Raw genomic sequence first — 18,887 nt, forward strand, 5'->3', positions numbered from 1 at the left:
CATTTGGTCAGAACATGGGGACAGGTTCCCTTTAACTTGAAACTTGCGCGCTGGATGTACCTGTGCTAAAAAATAAAAAACATCTATAAGGCCTCATGCACACGACTGTAATGGTCCGCAGTTTTTGCGGCTTGGATGCGGACCCATTCACTTCAATGGGGCCGCAAAAGATGCAGACAGCACACGTGCTCCGTTACGTGTCCTTCTCTTGTCCATTTTGCAGACAAGAATAGGCAGTTATATCAATGGCTGTACGTGCCGTTCCGCAAATTGCAGAACGCACATGGACGCCATCCGTGTTTTGCGGATCCGCTACGGTCGTGTGCATGAGGCCTAACGCAGTGCAAATCGGCATAATTTTGTGCATCTACACTCCCCCCCCCTCAACATGTTTGACAAGGAGACGGGGCTGGATGCACCTCAATTCTGGTGTAAAAATGTATCTCAAAGTAATCACCCTATAGTTGGTATAAAGTCCGTGAAAGGTGTCTGTCCCACCATCCAGCCCGAGCCCCTGTGATCAGCTGCAGGACTAGACAGACTGTCCAAGTGGACGTCATCTACGCAATCAGTAAATTTGGGACACTGTGTTTTTAAAAAAATGCCAGACACAAAAAAAAAAAAGGGGGGGGACTTTCTTTTAACACCTGGAGCTGACCTGTTTGCAACCGAAAATGGCACTAAAAACTCCAAACTGCTAAAGAATGCCACAAAATACCTGTAGGTGGGAATCTATGTACGAGCTGGGATCACACCATCCCAGCAGACAGTGACTGCCACCCCTTCCATGCGCTGTGCAGTCCACTAGAGGGCCCGCCTACCTGTGCTATGGTGCCCTCCACTGCAGCACAAAGTGCAGCCCCCCCCAGTAACACACAGGGGGTATACAGCTACACGCCTCTCACTGGCCCCTTCCCCCTGATAAGATGGAACTCCTCTGACCTGCGCAGAGCTGGCTGCCCCCGACTGCTTAGCCTCACCGCCCTGCGGTTTGAAGAAGTGACTGATCACACGCTGCGTTAGGCCTGAAGCCTTGGGCCGGCCCGACTCCCGCCGCCGCATTTTGCAGCTTTCTCACTAGTGCTGGATGACAGCGGCGCTCCTGGAAGGAACAGACCACGCCCACTTCCCCAGTGAGCAGCGCTGATTGGACGGAGGAGGCAGGGAGGCGGTATTAGCCGAGGCCGCGAGCGGCACTTTTTTTTATCCAAAGTTCACTGGGCGGGGCTTAGAAATGTGGCGCGAAAACTAAACGTCTGCGGGCGGATTGTCCAGCGTAGTTCTAGTTGCCCTCCCGCGCTTCTCAATGTCACTGTGCGGCCACCGTGCTGAGACTTGTAGTGCCACAAAGACTGGGAGGCGCAAAGCTTGCTGAAGGTGTCTCCTCCACACACACGTGTTCCCGCCCACACAAGCCCTTCCTCCCGTTAGCTGCGCAGTCACCCTCTGCAAGGAAGGTGTCCGCCAGGATGAAGAGTATGCTGCTGAACTCCATAGTGGCCGTGTGTCCGCCGGGGCAGGGGATAGGGAAGGCTGGGACGCTGCCCTGGCCTCTGCTTAGGTATGCCGGGGGAAACCGCCAGCTCCATGTATTATGGGGGGGGGGGTATCAAAGTGCTGTCAAGTAGAACTGGCTAAGTTGCAGATTCCTTCTTTCACAGCTCCTTCGGAAAATGAAAGGTGGAATCTGATTGGTTGCTATGGGCAACTTAGCCAGGTCTACCAGTTTGATAAATCTCCCTGCGTTTTAATTTGCAGCAGCAAATTTTGGGGCTGATTTACTATTGCAACTGGGACTGCTGTGGAAGGGGGTGTGGATTAGGATGCCACAATGGGGAGACTTCCTAACCAAAATGTTCCTCCTAGCAGTGTTCCCGGTGATGTCACCAGCACTAATGGGCGGGCTTTAGTACTACCTTAGCCATTATACAGGCAAGGGCAGCACTAAGCCCGGCCATTAGTGCCGCTGACATCACCAGGAACTAGTGTTGTCATGATACCAAAATTTTGATACCATAAAAAAGTATTGCTATACTCAATACCATCTGATACCACACAAAAAAAAATAAAACTCCAAAAAGCTGCTTGCATTCCGCATTTTATGGAACATCCAGCCCATAACAGAACAGTCCTATCCTATTTTTGGGGGGGGGGGGGGGATTGCTTGGTTTTTTTTTTTTTTTGTTTGTTTTTTTATACGACGTTCACCACGTAGGAGATATTTTTTAATATTTTAGTCGTTTTTAGTTGTGGTGATACAGGGACCTACTAAAAGGAATCACAGAGTGGAATGCCTATAAACTTTAACAGGAAAGTGGAATGCCCATAGAGAGTAATGGACCAGAGTGGAATGCCCATAGAGAGTAATGGACCAGAGTGGAATGCCCATAGAGAGTAATGGACCAGAGTGGAATGCCCATAGAGAGTAATGGACCAGAGTGGAATGCCCATAGAGAGTAATGGACCAGAGTGGAATGCCCATAGAGAGTAATGGACCAGAGTGGAATGCCCATAGAGAGTAATGGACCAGAGTGGAATGCCCATAGAGAGTAATGGACCAGAGTGGAATGCCCATAGAGAGTAATGGACCAGAGTGGAATGCCCATAGAGAGTAATGGACCAGAGTGGAATGCCCATAGAGAGTAATGGACCAGAGTGGAATGCCCATAGAGAGTAATGGACCAGAGTGGAATGCCCATAGAGAATAATGAAATGTAATATTTGAATTAGAGACAAAACCATTTGACATATCTAATAAGTATTTAGCAGGCTTACTCTCCAAGTTCAGTGGGATTATTTAATGTTCAGATTACGTGGAATTTACGTGGAATTTTCTGCAGAATGACGAGGGTGAATGACACAAAGGAAGGCCCATAGACTATAATGGGAAGTAAACTCTGAGCTCATTTGCAGGTAAATCTGTGTTATGTAGAACATTAACATGATAAAGCCCACTTAATCTCAATTTTTAATGATCCCACTAAACTTGAAGAGTAAACCTGCTACAGATTTATTTGATGTGTTGAATAGTTCAGGCACCAAGTCACGTTTTACTTCCCATTATAGCCTATGGGCATTCCATCACCTTTGCGTTCTATAAAAAACTGTTATAATCCAAGGTATTTTTCATTTTACAATATGCTATTCTACCCAGGGAACACTTGCGGTAAAGGTTAATGTCCTACATAACACAGATTTACCAGCAAATTAGCTCATAGTTTACTTTCCATTTTAGTCTATGGACATTCCTTTGTTTCATTCACCCTCGTCATTCTGCAGAAAACAGTGATAATTCCACGTAATCTGAACATTAAATAATCCCACTGAACTTGGAGAGTAAGCCTGCTAAATAATTATTAGATATCTCAAATGGTTTTGTCTCTAATTCAAATATTACATTTCATTATTCTCTATGGGCATTCCACTCTGGTCCATTACTCTCTATGGGCATTCCACTCTGGTCCATTACTCTCTATGGGCATTCCACTCTGGTCCATTACTCTCTATGGGCATTCCACTCTGGTCCATTACTCTCTATGGGCATTCCACTCTGGTCCATTACTCTCTATGGGCATTCCACTCTGGTCCATTACTCTCTATGGGCATTCCACTCTGGTCCATTACTCTCTATGGGCATTCCACTCTGGTCCATTACTCTCTATGGGCATTCCACTCTGGTCCATTACTCTCTATGGGCATTTCACTCTGGTCCATTACTCTCTATGGGCATTCCACTCTGGTCCATTACTCTCTATGGGCATTCCACTCTGGTCCATTACTCTCTATGGGCATTCCACTCTGGTCCATTACTCTCTATGGGCATTCCATTCTGTCATTCCATAGAAACCAATGATAATCCCACTTAATCTTAATTTAAAATAATCCCACCGAGTTTGGAGAGTATGTCTGCTAAATATTTATTAGAGATGTCAAATGGTTTTGTCTCTCATTCAAATATTACATTTCTAATAAAGGAAAGGCATTCCACTTTCTTGTTAAAGTCTATGGGCATTCCATTCTGTAATTCCTTTTAGTAGGTGATACGTAATATGTTATATGTAGGGATGAGCAAATGGACTTTTCTGAAATTATGAGAAGTCTCGCAATTAATTTATACTGTGAAAAACAATTTCTCGAACCACTTGGAACCGAAGCAGAGTTCAGGAAATGTTTTTTTACCGTATAAATGAATTTCTGAAGTTATGCGTAGTCTCGTGAGACTGCAAAGCAATAACTTCGGCTCATCGGCGCCAATACATTCTAATACTGTACGGAGCTCCATATATATTAATGCCAAGTATGGCCTAGACCTGTCTTGACCCAGGTGTAAAGTGTGTATTAAAACTTCACTTTTAATTCAACATAATGATAAAACGGCTGTGAGCCATAACAAACAATTAAAACACTTTGTTTCCACCCCAAAGAGTTGACGACTTAGGGTACTTTCACACTAGCATTTTTCTTTTCCGGCACTGAGTTCCGTCTAAAGGTCTCTATACCGGAAAAGAGCTGAGCAGGTATATCCCCATGCATTCTGAATGGAGAGCAATCCGTTCAGGATGTCTTCAGTTCAGTCGTCTTGACTGATCAGGCAAAAGATAAAACCGCAGCATGCTACGGTTTTATCTCCGGCCAAAAAAAACTGAAGACTTGCCTGAATGCCGGATCCGGCATTTTTTTTTCTTCATTGGAATGTATTAGTGCTGGATTCGGCATTCAAAATACCGGATCCGTCCTTCCAGTCTGCGCATGCGCAGGCTGAAAAAAATGAATGCCGGATCCGTTTTGCCAGATGACACCGGAAAGACGGATACGGCATTTCAATGCATTTTTAAGACTTAACAGGATCCTGATCAGTCTTACTAATGCCATCAGTTGGCATACGTTTGCCGGATACGGCAGGCAGTGCCGGCGACGGAACTGCTTGCCAGACCACTCTGCCGCAAGTGTGAAAGTAGCCTAAGTTGCTTCCAGGGTGAGGGAGATGTGCACGATCTCCTATTCACCAAACTATATCTGCAGAGCTCGAACATAGGGGGGGCAATGTGTGGATGGACTAATGTAAGCCAACTACCTGTAATTGCCGGCAAAAACTGATTAAGGCCTCATGCACACGACCGTTGTTTCATTCCGTGTCTGTTGTTCCGTTTTTTCGTGATTTTCTGCAGACCCATTGACTTACAATGGGTCTGTTGAAAACTCGGCTAATGCACCATTTGTCATCCGCGTCCGTGATCTGTGGTTCCAGTCCGTAAAAAAAATATAACCTGTCCTATTTTTATTTATTTTTTTTACGGAAAACGGTTTGCTGACCCATTCAAGTCAATGGGACCGTGAAAAAACGCAGAGGCACACAGGATTTTTGTCGGTGTCCGTTTTTTTCCTATCATTTGCATGGCAAACTTGACTTAGACTTTTTTTAAACTTTCCTTCATGTCTGGTGATCCTCCAAAAATAAAGGAAGACACACGGAAACAAAAACGGATCATGGAACAACGGAACCCCATTTTGCTGAACGGAACACAACAACGGTCGTGTGCATGAGGCCTAAATGGAATAGGTGACTGTGCTCCTACACACAAACGTTCACAGCATCCTTGTCTGACACTACGTCAGTAGCTGTCAAGACGCATTCACACATTGCACACACACTGCTAAGCGCTCCACCTAGCTCAAAAACCTTGCTATATTAAATTAAATGTCCTACACGTAAGCTAATAAGCAACATTGGAGTGGACAACAATCGTTTAAAACAATCAACTGCCCCCCAACATGTTCCACCAGATCACTGGCTTCTTCAGGGGTTTGGGCAGAACTGAAGAAGCACAGTCACCTTTCCATTTAATCAGTTTTTGCCGGCAACTACAGGTAGTTTGCTTACATTAGTCCATCCACACATTGCCCCCTTATGTTCGAGCTCTGCAGATATAGTTGTGAATAGGAGATAGTTGCTGCCAGGGTGAGGGAGATGTGCACTAAGTCGTCAACTCTTTGGGGTGGAAACAAAGTGTTTTAATTGTTTGTTTCATCATTGTCTAATTAAAAGTGAAGTTTTAATACACACTTTAAACCTGCGTCGAGATAGGTCTTGACCTTACTTGGCATTAATGTATAGTGTCCTCATTACAGACAAGGGTAGTACTGTTCTATTAGGGGCCAGCTGTTCCGTACCGCAAAATACAGAATGCACACGGATGTCAGCTATATTTTATTTTTTCGGATCCGTTTTTTTGCGGCCTGCCAAATACATTTGGTGATGTGCAAGAGGCCTAAGGTTGAATAGGATTTTACACTGTCTCTGCTGCCCTGGACTTTGTGCGCACAGCAGCAGGGAACTTACCATGGCAGCCATGGATGGCCTCAGTAGCGTCCTGGCTGCCACGGTAACCAATTGGAGCATCGCAATTTCACTGCTGGGGCTCCGATCGGAAGTCACCGATGAGGAGGCGACCCTGTGGCCACTGCCACCAGTGAAGATAATACTGGGGAGTAGGCATTAATACAAATGTGGGCGGTATTATACAGCCAGCATCCTGCCTCACTGACTGGGCACAGCAATTCGCCAAACCGTGTCAATTTTAACCTCTCAGGTGCCACACCTGTATAGCGCTGCCTAGTATCAGGAAATTGCAAATGCTGGTATCTTATCGATTTGTGTACAAAAGTATCGATTGGGTCAGGGCTCTTTCACACCTGCGTTCTTTTCTTCCGGCATAGAGTTCTGTCGTCGGGGCTCTATGCCGGAAGAATCCTGATCAGTTTTATCCTAATGCATTCTGAATGGAGTGAAATCCGTTCAGGATGCATCAGGATGTCTTGAGTTCCGGAACGGAACGTTTTTTGGCCGGAGAAAATGCCGCAGCATGCTGCGCTTTTTGCTCCGGCCAAAAATCCCAAAGACTTGCCGCAAGGCCGGATCCGGAATTAATGCCCATTAAAAGGCATTGATCTGGATCCGGCCTTAAGCTAAACGTCGTTTCGGCGCATTGCCGGATCCGACGTTTAGCTTTTTCTGAATGGTTACCATGGCTGCCAAGACGCTAAAGTTCAGGCAGCCATGGTAGCGGGGAGCAGCATACTTGCCGTCCGTGCGGCTCCCGGGGCGCTCCAGAGTGACGTCAGGGCACCCCACGCACATGGATGACGTGATCGCATGGCACGTCATCTATGCGCATGGGGCGCTCTGACGTCACTCTGGAGCGCCCCGGGAGCCGCACGGACTGTAAGTATACCGCTCCCCACTACTACTATGGAAACCAGGACTTTAATAGCGTCCTGGCTGCCATAGTAACACTGAAAGCATTTTGAAGACGGATCCGTCTTCAAATGCTTTCAGTACACTTGCGTTTTTCCGGATCTGGCGTGTAATTCCGGCAAGTGGAGTACACGCCGGATCCGGATAACGCAAGTGTGTCTGGCTTAGTGAATGGAGCTGAGCTGCTATACAATGTACAGCGCTGTGCTTTATAAAGTGTGAGAAGGCCGAACCCCTCACAGGAGCACTGGAGCCTTCTCAAACAGCAGATCAGACCCCCACCGATCAGATACTGATGAGCTATCCAGAGGCTAGGCCAATAGTAAGAAAATATTGGAAAAATCTTTTAACTTGCTGCAAAAAAAAAGCCACAACATGCTTTGCACTATATTTATTAAAGGGTTTCTACCACTTGCTTCTGACACATTTGGTTTTCAGACACTAGCAATCCACTAGTGTCTGATGTATCATACAAGCTAATTATTACATTAATCCGTTCGGCCGTTTGGTTAAAAAAAGGACTTTTATATTTATGCAAATGAGCCTCTAGGTGCTATGCTGGCGTTTTTCCAGCACCTAGAGGCTCCGTCTACCTTGCTAAACTGCCGCCCAGCTCCTCGCTCCAGCACGCCCATCTTCAACTCAAATCGATCCTCCCCCCGCTTCTACCTTCCGAAATCTTGCGCCTGCGCCGTTCATCGCGGCATTCGGCGCAGGCGCAGTCAATGTCTGACCGCTCCCTGCTCAGACATTTCCACTGCGCCTGTGCCGATGACGTCATCGGTGCAGGCGCAGTGGAAATGTCTGAGCAGGGAGCTGTCAGACATTGACTGCGCCGAATGCCGCGACGAACGTCGCAGGCGCAAGATTTCGGAAGGCAGAAGCAGGGGGAGGATCGATTTGAGTTGAAGATGGGCGTGCTGGAGCGAGGAGCTGGGCGGCAGTTTAGCAAGGTAGACGGATATAAAATTCATAGCTGAACCCCTTACAGCAGTACTTCCCTGAGGGTGGCCCCGCGTTAGAGGGTGAAGGTAAAACTCCATCCTCTATAGCAGTAAGTGACGCTGGTTGTCTGTACGGTCGGGTTCACACTTTATACTGCTCTGCTTAGAGTACTTGACAGATCCTCTAATTAATGGTATTTTCCTTTGGTTCCAGGAATGAATTTAAACATTTCCAGAGGCTGACGATGACTCCTACAGCTGAAGGTAAGTGGCTGCTGCTCAATGTGGCAATCCATTTTATTATGGGCTCATAGTTATGTAATGTACTTTCTCCTTTATGCACATACATGGGGGTAATCTTTGAAGTCATTTATTGCTTGTGTCTGCGATGCAACACTGATTAGTAATCCTTTATGTACTGATTAGTAATATAGCACCTATAAAACCACCAACATGGGCACAAATCGATGCAAAAATGAACTGAATTCAAATTAAATAGTCACATTAAAAACAAATTGTCCTGTAAAAAAACAGGTCTCCCGTGGCTATGTGAATGGTAAATGAAAAAAAGTTATGGCTATAGTTCCACAGGGGGAAAAAGCATATACAAGAAAATCATTTTAATGGGGATTAAAATAATTTATTAACCCCTGATTGAACATTAAGCTGTGCTTGCTCATCAGTGGCAGGGGCCCAGCCTGATAACTGCCTCCCTACTGTATCTGCTGACATCTATGAAAATGCTGGTGGATTAACTCCTTAGATGCTGAGGTCAGTGCTGATTGCGGCATCTAAGGGCTTTACAGAGGTAGGGAACTCCCTCTCTCACCCCATTGGCTCCCTGCGATGCCTTACAAAGGTCTTGGGGCCTGCCAGCTACAGAGGCCTATGAGTCGCAGCACCCAGCATGAGACTCATAGGTGGACTTTTAGTGTCAAACTGACCGTTCCAATGCAGTGCAATCATATAATGCCTAATGCACTAAGTAATATTGTAAAGTGGACAATCTACAATCAATACGCATCAATAAGACCCCAAAATAAAGGTACTCCACTTTTTTAACTTTAGTGCGAATACAACTGATTGCCATTAGTAAGGTACCCGCCTCTCCTGACGTGCATTTCATAATGAAAAGCTTAGTCTCCCAAATTATATTGGTTGTGGATTGTCCACTGCCAAAAATGTTGCAATAAGCATCGATTTTGGTTTCTCACATAAAAGCCTCATGCACACGACCGCAAACCGTGCATCAGCAAAAAAACAGAAGCCGCCCATGTGCTTTCCACAATTTGCCCATTCTAGAAATGCCTATTCTTGTCCTCAAAACGGACAAGAATAGGACATGAGATAGATAGATAGATATCTTTTTTTTTCCGGGGCTACGGAACGGAGCAATGGCTGCGGACAGCAAACGGAGTGCTGTCCGCATCTTTTGCGGCCCCGTTGAAGTGAATGGGTCCACATCCGAGCTGCAAAAACTGCGGCTTGTATGCGGACCAAAACAATGGTCGTGTGCATGAGGCCAAAGACTGTGCAAAACTAAAATGCACCAAATGTATTAAATATATGACTGTAATGCATCTCGGGCTACGACTGGCATATGAAATTCCATTCTCAGGCCTCATGACCACTACCATATGTATTTTGCGGTCCGCAAAAAATACGGATGACTTCAGTGTGCATTCAGTATTTTGCGTAACAGAAACAGCTGGCCCCTAATAGAACAGTACTATATATTTTTTAAGGAACTGAAATACTGACATACGGAAACAGAATGCCCACTGAGTGAGTAATGTTTTTTTTTTTTTTTGCGGACCCATTGAAATACGTCCGTGTGCATGAGGCCTCAGATAGGATCTGTGACCAAATAATTGATTTAGTTGTCGATAATTTCATCGATTAATCGGGGGGGGGGGGGACACCAAAATGAAAAAAAAGGGGTTTATATGATTTTACTTAAAAAAAATTATGTGCAAAGGCCATATTAAAACAAATTATGGATGGCGCTTTTATGGGAGGGGGATCTGTGGATGGCGCTGTTATGGGGAGGGGGATCTGTGGATGGCACTATATAGCATCTTATGCTATATGTGTCATTCACAGATTTCCCCCCCCCCCCCATAACAGCGCTCAGATCCCCCTCCACATAGCAGTGGCATCCACAGATCCCCCTCCCAATAACAGCCCTGGCCACGCTGCTCACAGCAGACTATTCTGGCAGTAACTTTTACTCAGCGCATCTTTATTACCTTACAATGTAGCTCCGGTAACGGGCAGAGCGGGCGGCAGCATAACTTCACTCACTCACGTGACGCGCCTTCTCCGCCCACTTTATGAATGAAGCAGGTGTGTCACGTGAGTAAGTGACTTAAAGCCGCCACCCGCTCTGCCTGTTACTGGAGCTTCACTGTAAGTTAATAAAGATGAGCCGATTTAATGTCGAAGTAAAAGTTACTGCCGATGAAGGACCCTGACCGCCCGCTCCCGCCCCAGATAGCAATGAATTGGGCGATTATTCGATAACTGGATTCGTTGAGAACGAATCCAGTTATCGAATATTATCAATAACTTTGATTAATCGTTGCAGCCCTAGTCACAATACAAACTGCATACATTACTGTGTATATGTTAGACATGAGGAGTTTGGTGTGCTTACCGTCATTGAAAATCCCTGTAAGACTGGCTGTATAATCATTGGAGCATTTTCTGAATCTAGCTAGAGCTCATTTTAATATGAGGCAGTTCCAGAAAGAATTATACAGCCAGTACACCAGCCTCATCAGGTCCAGGAGATTTATTTGTTCATGTATTCTTATTTTAAAACCTCTTAAAGGGGTTGTTCTGGACACAACCCCATCTGCACTCAGTCACCATGAATGAGTGGAGAATCAGTTTTTAATGCTCTGAAGCTCCCCCTTGCCCCGCGCTGTGTCGCTCAGGCCAGGGCTGTTTGTTTAATTTTGGACACTGCTAGGCGGAGGCTTCTGCCAAGCAGTGAGCCCGATGACGTCACTGGCTCATACGGGCGGTCTTTAGCGCTGCCCTAGCTTTCATCCTAGCTTACCCATGGAGAGACAGATACATCACCAGATCTCAAGGAAATTCCCTTGCTCTGTGCGATTCAGCGCAGGCCGAGGAGGAGCATCGGAGCTTGAAAAGATATAAAAAGATATAGCATTGTAAATCTGACGGTCAGCGATATATAACTAAGCTAAGCAAGTTTTAGGCAAAAAAATATCTATTTCCTCATTTCCCTGGTTCTCTTCTGGCCCTTTGTTTACTTGCAAAAACAACAATCTGTGCCCCTCCCCCTGCACTGCTAAAGGAGTGGCTACAAGAGCTGCCCTGAGGGACATGTCTGCCTGCTGGGAGACTCAGCAGCATGTTGTATGTGTAGGACTACAAGTCCCAGCTGTACAATGACACTGCTAATACACACAGGATCTTCCCACTACCTGCAATGCTCTGCAGAACTTCTTTCAGCTCCTGTGCCCAGCATTTGTCTCCTCAGTGCCTGCAGCTACACAGTAAACACTTCTGCCCTGAGTTTGTGAAGGGGTTAAAGAGAACCTTTCACCTGAAAACGCAAGTTAAACTAACGATATACCCTTACTTGCCGGCCCCCGGTGGTGCTTATTCAGTTCTTCATTTTGCACTCAGTGCTCCCGTTTGTCCATGGTGCCCCCCGGAATATTTCCCGCCTTCTATGCTAATGAGCCATTCGGCTCTACTGGGCGGCCTGCAAAAGATCTCCCAGGCATGTCTTTCTTCTCCCTGGCACGGAGCGCATCCAATAAGCGCGCTCTGCTCCTAGCCAGGAAGAAGAAGCTCCAGTTCTCATGAGATTCGCGAGAACTGTAGCAATTTCATCCATCCTGAGCCGGCGCTCAGGACAACCCCTTTAAGGAGGGATACCCCCCCCATACCACCAGTTTTCTGTCCTATGGATAGGATGTTTTGTGGAGAGCTGAATTTAGCTGCAGGAGCCCCTCAGGCACTTTGTTTCAGGGGTTACCTGGTGCAGCGTAAGTCTCTTCTAGGAGCAACCTGATAAGTCTGGGGTTCATCCCTCTGGGTCCTGGATTGGGCCAGTGTTCCCGGGCAGTCCCAGCATAATCGGTCCAGGGCCTTTACTCTGCCTTCCTCCCTGTCTCAAAGCTTACAGAGGCAGGAAAGGTTGAGTTATTGCCCTTCGCGCGAACCGGAAGTTGTAACATGCAACTTCCGGTATTTGAAACGCACGCGGTGTGCATTCCTGAAGTAGGAAGAGAATCTCCTACTGAGGATGCATGGGTGCACCTGCAGGGACCCGACCTCTGGGTATTTAAACCCTTCAGCGCCAGTCAGAGGGAGCCTAGCCAGCCTACGATCCTCAGTGGATTCTTCTTGTGAAACTCTCAATTCTGCTCTACTATCATGGATGATGAGTACCCAGCGTGCTGAACTCCAGGAGAGTCATGATCCTAGACCAGTATTCCTGGTGGGGTAAGGGGGTCAATCCCCAACTTTTATGTTATTTGACCAGAATTAATAAGGGTTATTCTCTTATTTTATTTGTAGAATATTAAAGAGGGCCCCAGGAAAGCTACTACTAAATCCAAAGGGAGGGAATGTGCTGTATGCAAGAAAAATCTCGCTCCTTCTTGGTCTAAGTTACTTTGTCAGCATAGTGTGAACAAAGTCGTAGAAGAGCAATCTCCATCTTTTCTTCGGAGTATTAAAGATATTGTCAAATCTGAAGTTTCGGATTCAATGAAAATGTTTAAAAAATGTTTCCTTTCCTCAGCCTCGGGCAAACAGGGTCATGCTAGTATAATATCTGATTCAGATTCTTCAGATGAGAATGAGCAGGGAGAAATCCTGGAAAATTCAAGCTCCTCTTCTGATGAAGACTGCATGAGTAGACCTCTATTTTCCCCTAAGGACATGGAATCCCTGCTGAAAGCCATTAGAGCTACTATAAAAGTAGATGTACCTAGAGGGCCAAAGTCTGTCCAGGATATAATGTTTAGTGACATGGGGAACAAAAAAATCAAGAGTATTTCCTTTAAATGAAAACATAAAATACTTAATTCAGAGGGAATGGAATAAGCCTGACAATAATTTTTTTTATTCCTAAGAATGTCGAAAGAAAATACCCCTTTCATGAGGGTGAGTCGTCCTGTTGGGATAGGCTTCTTAAACTAAATGCCCCTATTGCCAAAATGTCAAAAAAGTCTGCCTTATCTTTTGAGGATCTTGGTACTCTAAAAGATCCTATGGACAGGCGTGCAGAGCTTTACCTTAAAGCATGGGAAGCCTCAACCCAAGCATTTAAACCAAATATTGCTACTACCTTGAAAATTATGGCTACAAGAGCTGGAGTCCCATATCCAAGATAAAACCCCTAGGGACCAATTACTAAAGTGTTTCCCACCATCATTAAAGCAGTGGACCTCATTTCTGACGCTTCGGCGGATGCTTTAAAGTTAAGTGCCAGGTCAGCTGCTCTATCCAATTCGGCGAGAAGAGCTGTTTGGCTTAAAGGATAGTCAGGTGACTGGTTCAAAGAATATACTTTGCTGTATCCCATGTCAAGGAGATTATCTCTTTGGGCCTGTATTGGATAACCTTTTAGAAAAGGCTTCTGATAACAAAAAGCATTTCCCTGTTTCCAGCCCTCAAAAAAGACGGCAGTTTTTTTGCGGGAACAAAGAAATCTTACAATAAGGGACAGAAGACAGAATTTTCGACAAGAAAACAAAAATAGAAGGTCATTGAAAGGTGTCATCTTATTAAATGAGGCAATTCTTCAATTTCCTTTTATGTTCTGGCAACCCTAGAGCCTCGATTTTTGCGGTTTTCACTGTTGGGGTGAGTGTCTTCAAATGCGACATGGTGCCTGAAAATTATTCTAGCAAAATCTGCCTTCCAAAAGCCACACAGTGTTCCTCCCATTCTGAGCCCCGCTGTGTGCTCATACTACACTTTACAACCACATATGGGGTGTTGATGTATTCAGGAGAAAATGGGTAACATTATGGGATGCATTTTCTCCGGATACCCCTTGTTAAAATGACAATTTTGGGCCTAAAGCGAGATATTCTTGTAAAATATGAAATTTTTCATTTTCACTGCCAAGTCTTTCTAAATTCTATGAAACGGCTATTGGGCCAAAGTGCTCTGTGCACCCCTTGAAAAATTCCTTGGGGGGGTGTATTTTCCATAACAGGGTCACTTTTGGGGTTTTTTCACTGTTGTGTCTTCAAATGAGACATGGTGCTTGAAAATTATTCCAGCAAAATCTGCCTTCCAAAAGCCACACAGTGTTCCTCTCATTCTGAGCCCCGCTGTGCCCCCATATAGCACTTTATGACCACATATGGGGTGTTTCTGTAAACTTAAGAATCAGGGTAACAAATATTAAGGTTTATTTTGCTGTTAACCCATGCTGAATTGCAGGAGAAATGGATCCAAATGGAAAAATCTGCAAAAAAAGTGAAATTTTAAAAATTCACCTCCATTTTCCATTAATTCTGGTGGAACACTTAAAGGGCTAACAACATTTGTAAAATTTAGTTTTGAATACCTTGAGGGGTGTAGTTTTTAAAATGGGTGGTTTCTATTATATAAGCCTCACAAAGGGACTTCAGACATGAACTGGTCCTTTGACCGCCTAACGCAGGATCGCGTTCCGGAGGCGGCAGCTCTGTGCACAGTCACGCATATATGCGTCATCTCGCGAGACGCGAGATTTCCTGTGAACGCGCGCGCGTTCACAGGATCGGAAGGTAAGCGAGTGGATCTCCAGCCTGCCAGCGGCGATCGTTCGCTGGCAGGCTGGAGATGCGATTTTTTTTTTTTTTTTTTTTTTTTTAAACCCCTAACAGGTATATTAGACGCTGTTTTGATAACAGTGTCTAATATACCTGCTACCTAGGGCTGCACAATATGGAAATTTTTTGCGATTAGGGCCCTAAAAATTGCGATAACGGTATGCGATGCGATATTTTAAGGGAATTGTGCTAGAGGTCTATTTGCTTGGATTTTCAAGGCAAAAGCAAACACAAATTACTGATGATGCAGAAATGTAGTTATGCTTAACTCAAGAACTGAAATTGTTTTTTGTTTTTTTCTTACAAAGTCTCATATTCCACTAACTTGTGTCAAAAAATAAAATCTCACATGAACTCACCATACCCCTCAGAGAAATATCTCGGCAAAAGACAACTTTTCCCATTTATTTTTTTTATACAAAGTTGGCATTTGACCAAGATATTTCTCTCACCCAGCATGGGTATATGTAAAATGACACCCCAAAACACATTCCCCAACTTCTCCTGAGTACGGCGATACCAGATGTGTGACACTTTTTTGCCGCCTAGGTGGGCAAAGGGGCCCACATTCCAAAGAGCACCTTTCGGATTTCACCGGTCATTTTTTACAGATTTTGATTTCAAACTACTTTGCACGCATTTGGGCCCCTAAATTGCCAGGGCAGTATAACTACCCCACAAGTGACCCCATTTTGGAAAGAAGACACCCCAAGGTATTTCATGATGGGCATAGTGAGTTCATGGAAGTTTTTATTTTTTGTCACAAGTTAGTGGAATATGAGACTTTGTAAGAAAAAAATAAATAAATAAATCATTTTCTGCTAACTTGTGACAAAAAATAAAAAGTTCTATGAACTCACTATGCCAATCAGTGAATACCTTTCGAAATGGGGTCATTTGTGGGGTGTTTGTACTGTCTGGGCATTGTAGAACCTCAGGAAACATGACAGGTGCTCAGAAAGTCAGAGCTGCTTCAAAAAGCGGAAATTCACATTTTTGTACCATAGTTTGTAAACGCTATAACTTTTACCCAAACCATTTTTTTTTGTTTACCCAAACATTTTTTTTTATCAAAGAAATGTAGAACAATAAATTTAGAGAAAAATTTATATATGGATGTCGGTTTTTTTTTTTAAAAATTTTACAACTGAAAGTGAAAAATGTCATTTTTTTTGCAAACAAATCGTTAAATTTCGATTAATAACAAAAAAAGTTAAAATGTCAGCAGCAATGAAATACCACCAAATGAAAGCTCTATTAGTGAGAAGAAAAGGAGGTAAAATTCATTTGGGTGGTAAGTTGCATGACCGAGCAATAAACGGTGAAAGTAGTGTAGTGCGGAAGTGTAAAAAGTGGCCTGGTCATTAAGGGTGTTTAAGCTAACCAAATCAAAAAACCTTATGTCCTTAACCGCAGGCATTTTTCCCTGGTTTTTCCTTACATTCCCTTCGTCAAGGCTGTACATTTAAAGGGAGCAGAGAACAAGGTGGCAGTTTTTTTTAAACAGAAACCAGTTAGATTAAGGAGTGGTGCTTAAACCAAGAAGTCTTCAGCCAGATAATTCAACTTTGGGGTCCTCTTCAAATAGACCTTTTTACGACCAGACAGAACAAGAAATGCAACCTTCTATTCTCTAAATCTGGAAGATTCTCCAGCAGGGATAGACGCGTTCTCTCTTCCGTGGCCAAATCAGCACCTGTATGCCTTTCCTCGTCTAAGGCTCCTTCCGAAGGTACTACAGAAGCTGAGGCAGGAACGGACAAAGCTTATTCTAATCGCCCTATTTTGGCAAAAGAGGACCTGATTCGCTTGATTGAGGAAGCTTTCCCTGACAGATCCCTGGATTCTGCCGGACAGGCAAGATCTGTTGTTTCAAGGGCCTGTCTTCCATCCAGAAGTGAGAAGTCTTCATCTAACAGCATGGTATTTGAGGGGGAAATCTTAGATTGTCTAAAGAAGTTATATCCACTCTTTTATCATGCAGGAAAGAAGTAACCTCTACCATTTATCTCAGAATATGGAAGACTTTCCTAAACTTCTGTAAAATCCCGGTTGATCCCTTGAGTTCTCCTCCAATGCCGAAAATTTTAGATTTTTTTTTGCAAAAGGGTCTTGATAAAAACTTAAGACCGAGTACTCTTAAGGTGCAGATCTCTGCCCTTAGTGCTTACTTTCATTCCCCTATTGCCAATTATCCATGGATAAGGAGATTCTTTAGAGCTATTAGTAGGATTAAGCCTGTGATTAGATCCTCAGTCCCCACTTGGGGCCTTAATCTAGTTTTATCTAGATTGGTGGAGCCTCCTTTTGAGCCCTTGCAGGATTCACCTATTAAAATTTTATCTTTCAAGACTGCCTTTTTGGTAGTGATTACCTCGGCCAGGCGTGTTGGTGAGATTTTGGCCTTCTCTGCCATTCCTCCTTATACTAACATCTAGGGCTGCAATGATTAACCGAAATTATAATTCGATAACTGGATTTGTTGTCGACGAATCCTGTTATCAAATATTCGGGCAAATTTGTTGCTATGCAGGCGGGAGCGTGCAGTCAGGCGCTATGTAACAGCGCCTTGAACTTTAAATCAGCGCATCTTTATTACCTTACAATGAAGCTCCAGTAACGGGCAGAGCGGGCGGCGGCGTAACGTCACTTACTCACGTGACGCGCCTGCTTCATTCATAAAGTGGGCGGAGCAGGCACGTCACATCAGTGACGTTACGCCGCCGCCCGCTCTGCCTGTTACCGGAGCTTTGTTGTATTTGTAAGGTAATAGAGATCCTAGATCTGATTTAAAGTTCAAGTAAAAGTTGCTGCCAGTTTAGGAATAGTCTACTGCTGTGAGCGGCGGGGATCTGTGGATGGCACTGTTATGGGGAGGGAGGGGGATCTGTGGATGGCACATATAGCCTAAGATGCTATATAGTGTCATCCATAGATTTCCCCCCCTCCCCATAACAGTGCCATCCAGAGATCCCCTCTCCCCATATCAGTGCCATCCACAGATTCCCCCATAACAGTGCCATCCATAATTTTGTTTTAATATGGCCTTTGAACATAATTTTTCAAGTAAAATAATATAAACCCCCTTTTTTTCTTTTTTACCGATTAATCGAAATTATCGACAACTCAAATAATCGTTAGCTGCAGCCCTACTAACATCCTGGAAGACAGAGTACTTATTAAGCCAGATCCCTCTTTTTTACCTAAAGTGGTCTCTGTTTCATAGGACCCAAGACATTGTTCTTCCTTCCTTGTGTCATGACCCAAAGAAAGAGAAAGAGAGGAGGCTCCACTGTCTAGACGTCAAAAGATGCCTATCAGAATATTTCAGGGTCACTAGTCAATGGAGAAAAGCCTCTAGGCTTTTTATACAGTTTTTACCACAAAACGGGGGTAATAAAGTTTCTTCTAGAACACTGTCTAGATGGATAGTTAGGGGCCATCTCCTTAGCCTATTCTTCAGCAGGGGAATCCCCCCTTTCAGATTTGGTGCTCACTCTACCAGATACATTTCTACTACTTGGGCAGATAGGACATACATAAAGACTTATTCTTGCTGGTATAACTTATAATATGCAAGTAGATGAAGATTTTTTAGAATAACAACTTTTCATATTAGTTTGATTAGGTTGATTCTGTATTCATAGGTTTGTAGAAGTTAGGATTAAAGGGTTTCTACCACCAGAAATACTGTTATGTAGCTGACTGACATTAGCGATGCGCCCATGTCAGCACTACATAACAGTATGTTTCTAACGTTAGTCCCTGCAGCCGTTTTTGTTTAAAAATGCACTTTTATTATATGCTAATGAGCCTCTAGGTGCTATATGGGCGTAAAATCAGCACCTAGAGGCTCCGTCCACTTACCCTGTA

General features: G+C 44.4%; 2 protein-coding genes across 5 annotated transcripts in view; one reads left to right on the forward strand and one right to left on the reverse strand.

Moving 5' to 3' along the window:
• Positions 1-1,187, reverse strand: part of MSH3 (mutS homolog 3) — a 199,870-nt gene extending 198,683 nt beyond the window's left edge. For 3 of the 4 annotated variants that reach the window (XR_006387424.1, XR_006387426.1, XR_006387425.1), the window contains exon 1: positions 943-1,187. Coding sequence is in view for 1 of the 4 variants with exons in the window: in XM_044276024.1 (XP_044131959.1) it covers positions 943-1,062 (120 nt within the window). In the remaining 3 variants the exon portion in view is untranslated. The remainder of the gene's footprint in view (positions 1-942) is intronic. The other variant, XM_044276024.1, reaches the window with a different exon arrangement.
• A 61-nt stretch (positions 1,188-1,248) lies between these two features.
• The window catches only part of DHFR (dihydrofolate reductase), a 55,613-nt gene continuing 37,974 nt past the window's right edge, over positions 1,249-18,887 (forward strand). The window contains exons 1-2 of the mRNA XM_044276026.1: positions 1,249-1,561; positions 8,414-8,463. Of these exons, the coding sequence (XP_044131961.1) occupies positions 1,470-1,561; positions 8,414-8,463 (142 nt within the window). The 5' untranslated portion in view covers positions 1,249-1,469. The remainder of the gene's footprint in view (positions 1,562-8,413; positions 8,464-18,887) is intronic.

Source organism: Bufo gargarizans, chromosome 1, assembly GCF_014858855.1.
Source record: "Bufo gargarizans isolate SCDJY-AF-19 chromosome 1, ASM1485885v1, whole genome shotgun sequence".
In the NCBI taxonomy this organism is placed as follows: Eukaryota; Metazoa; Chordata; class Amphibia; order Anura; family Bufonidae; genus Bufo; species Bufo gargarizans.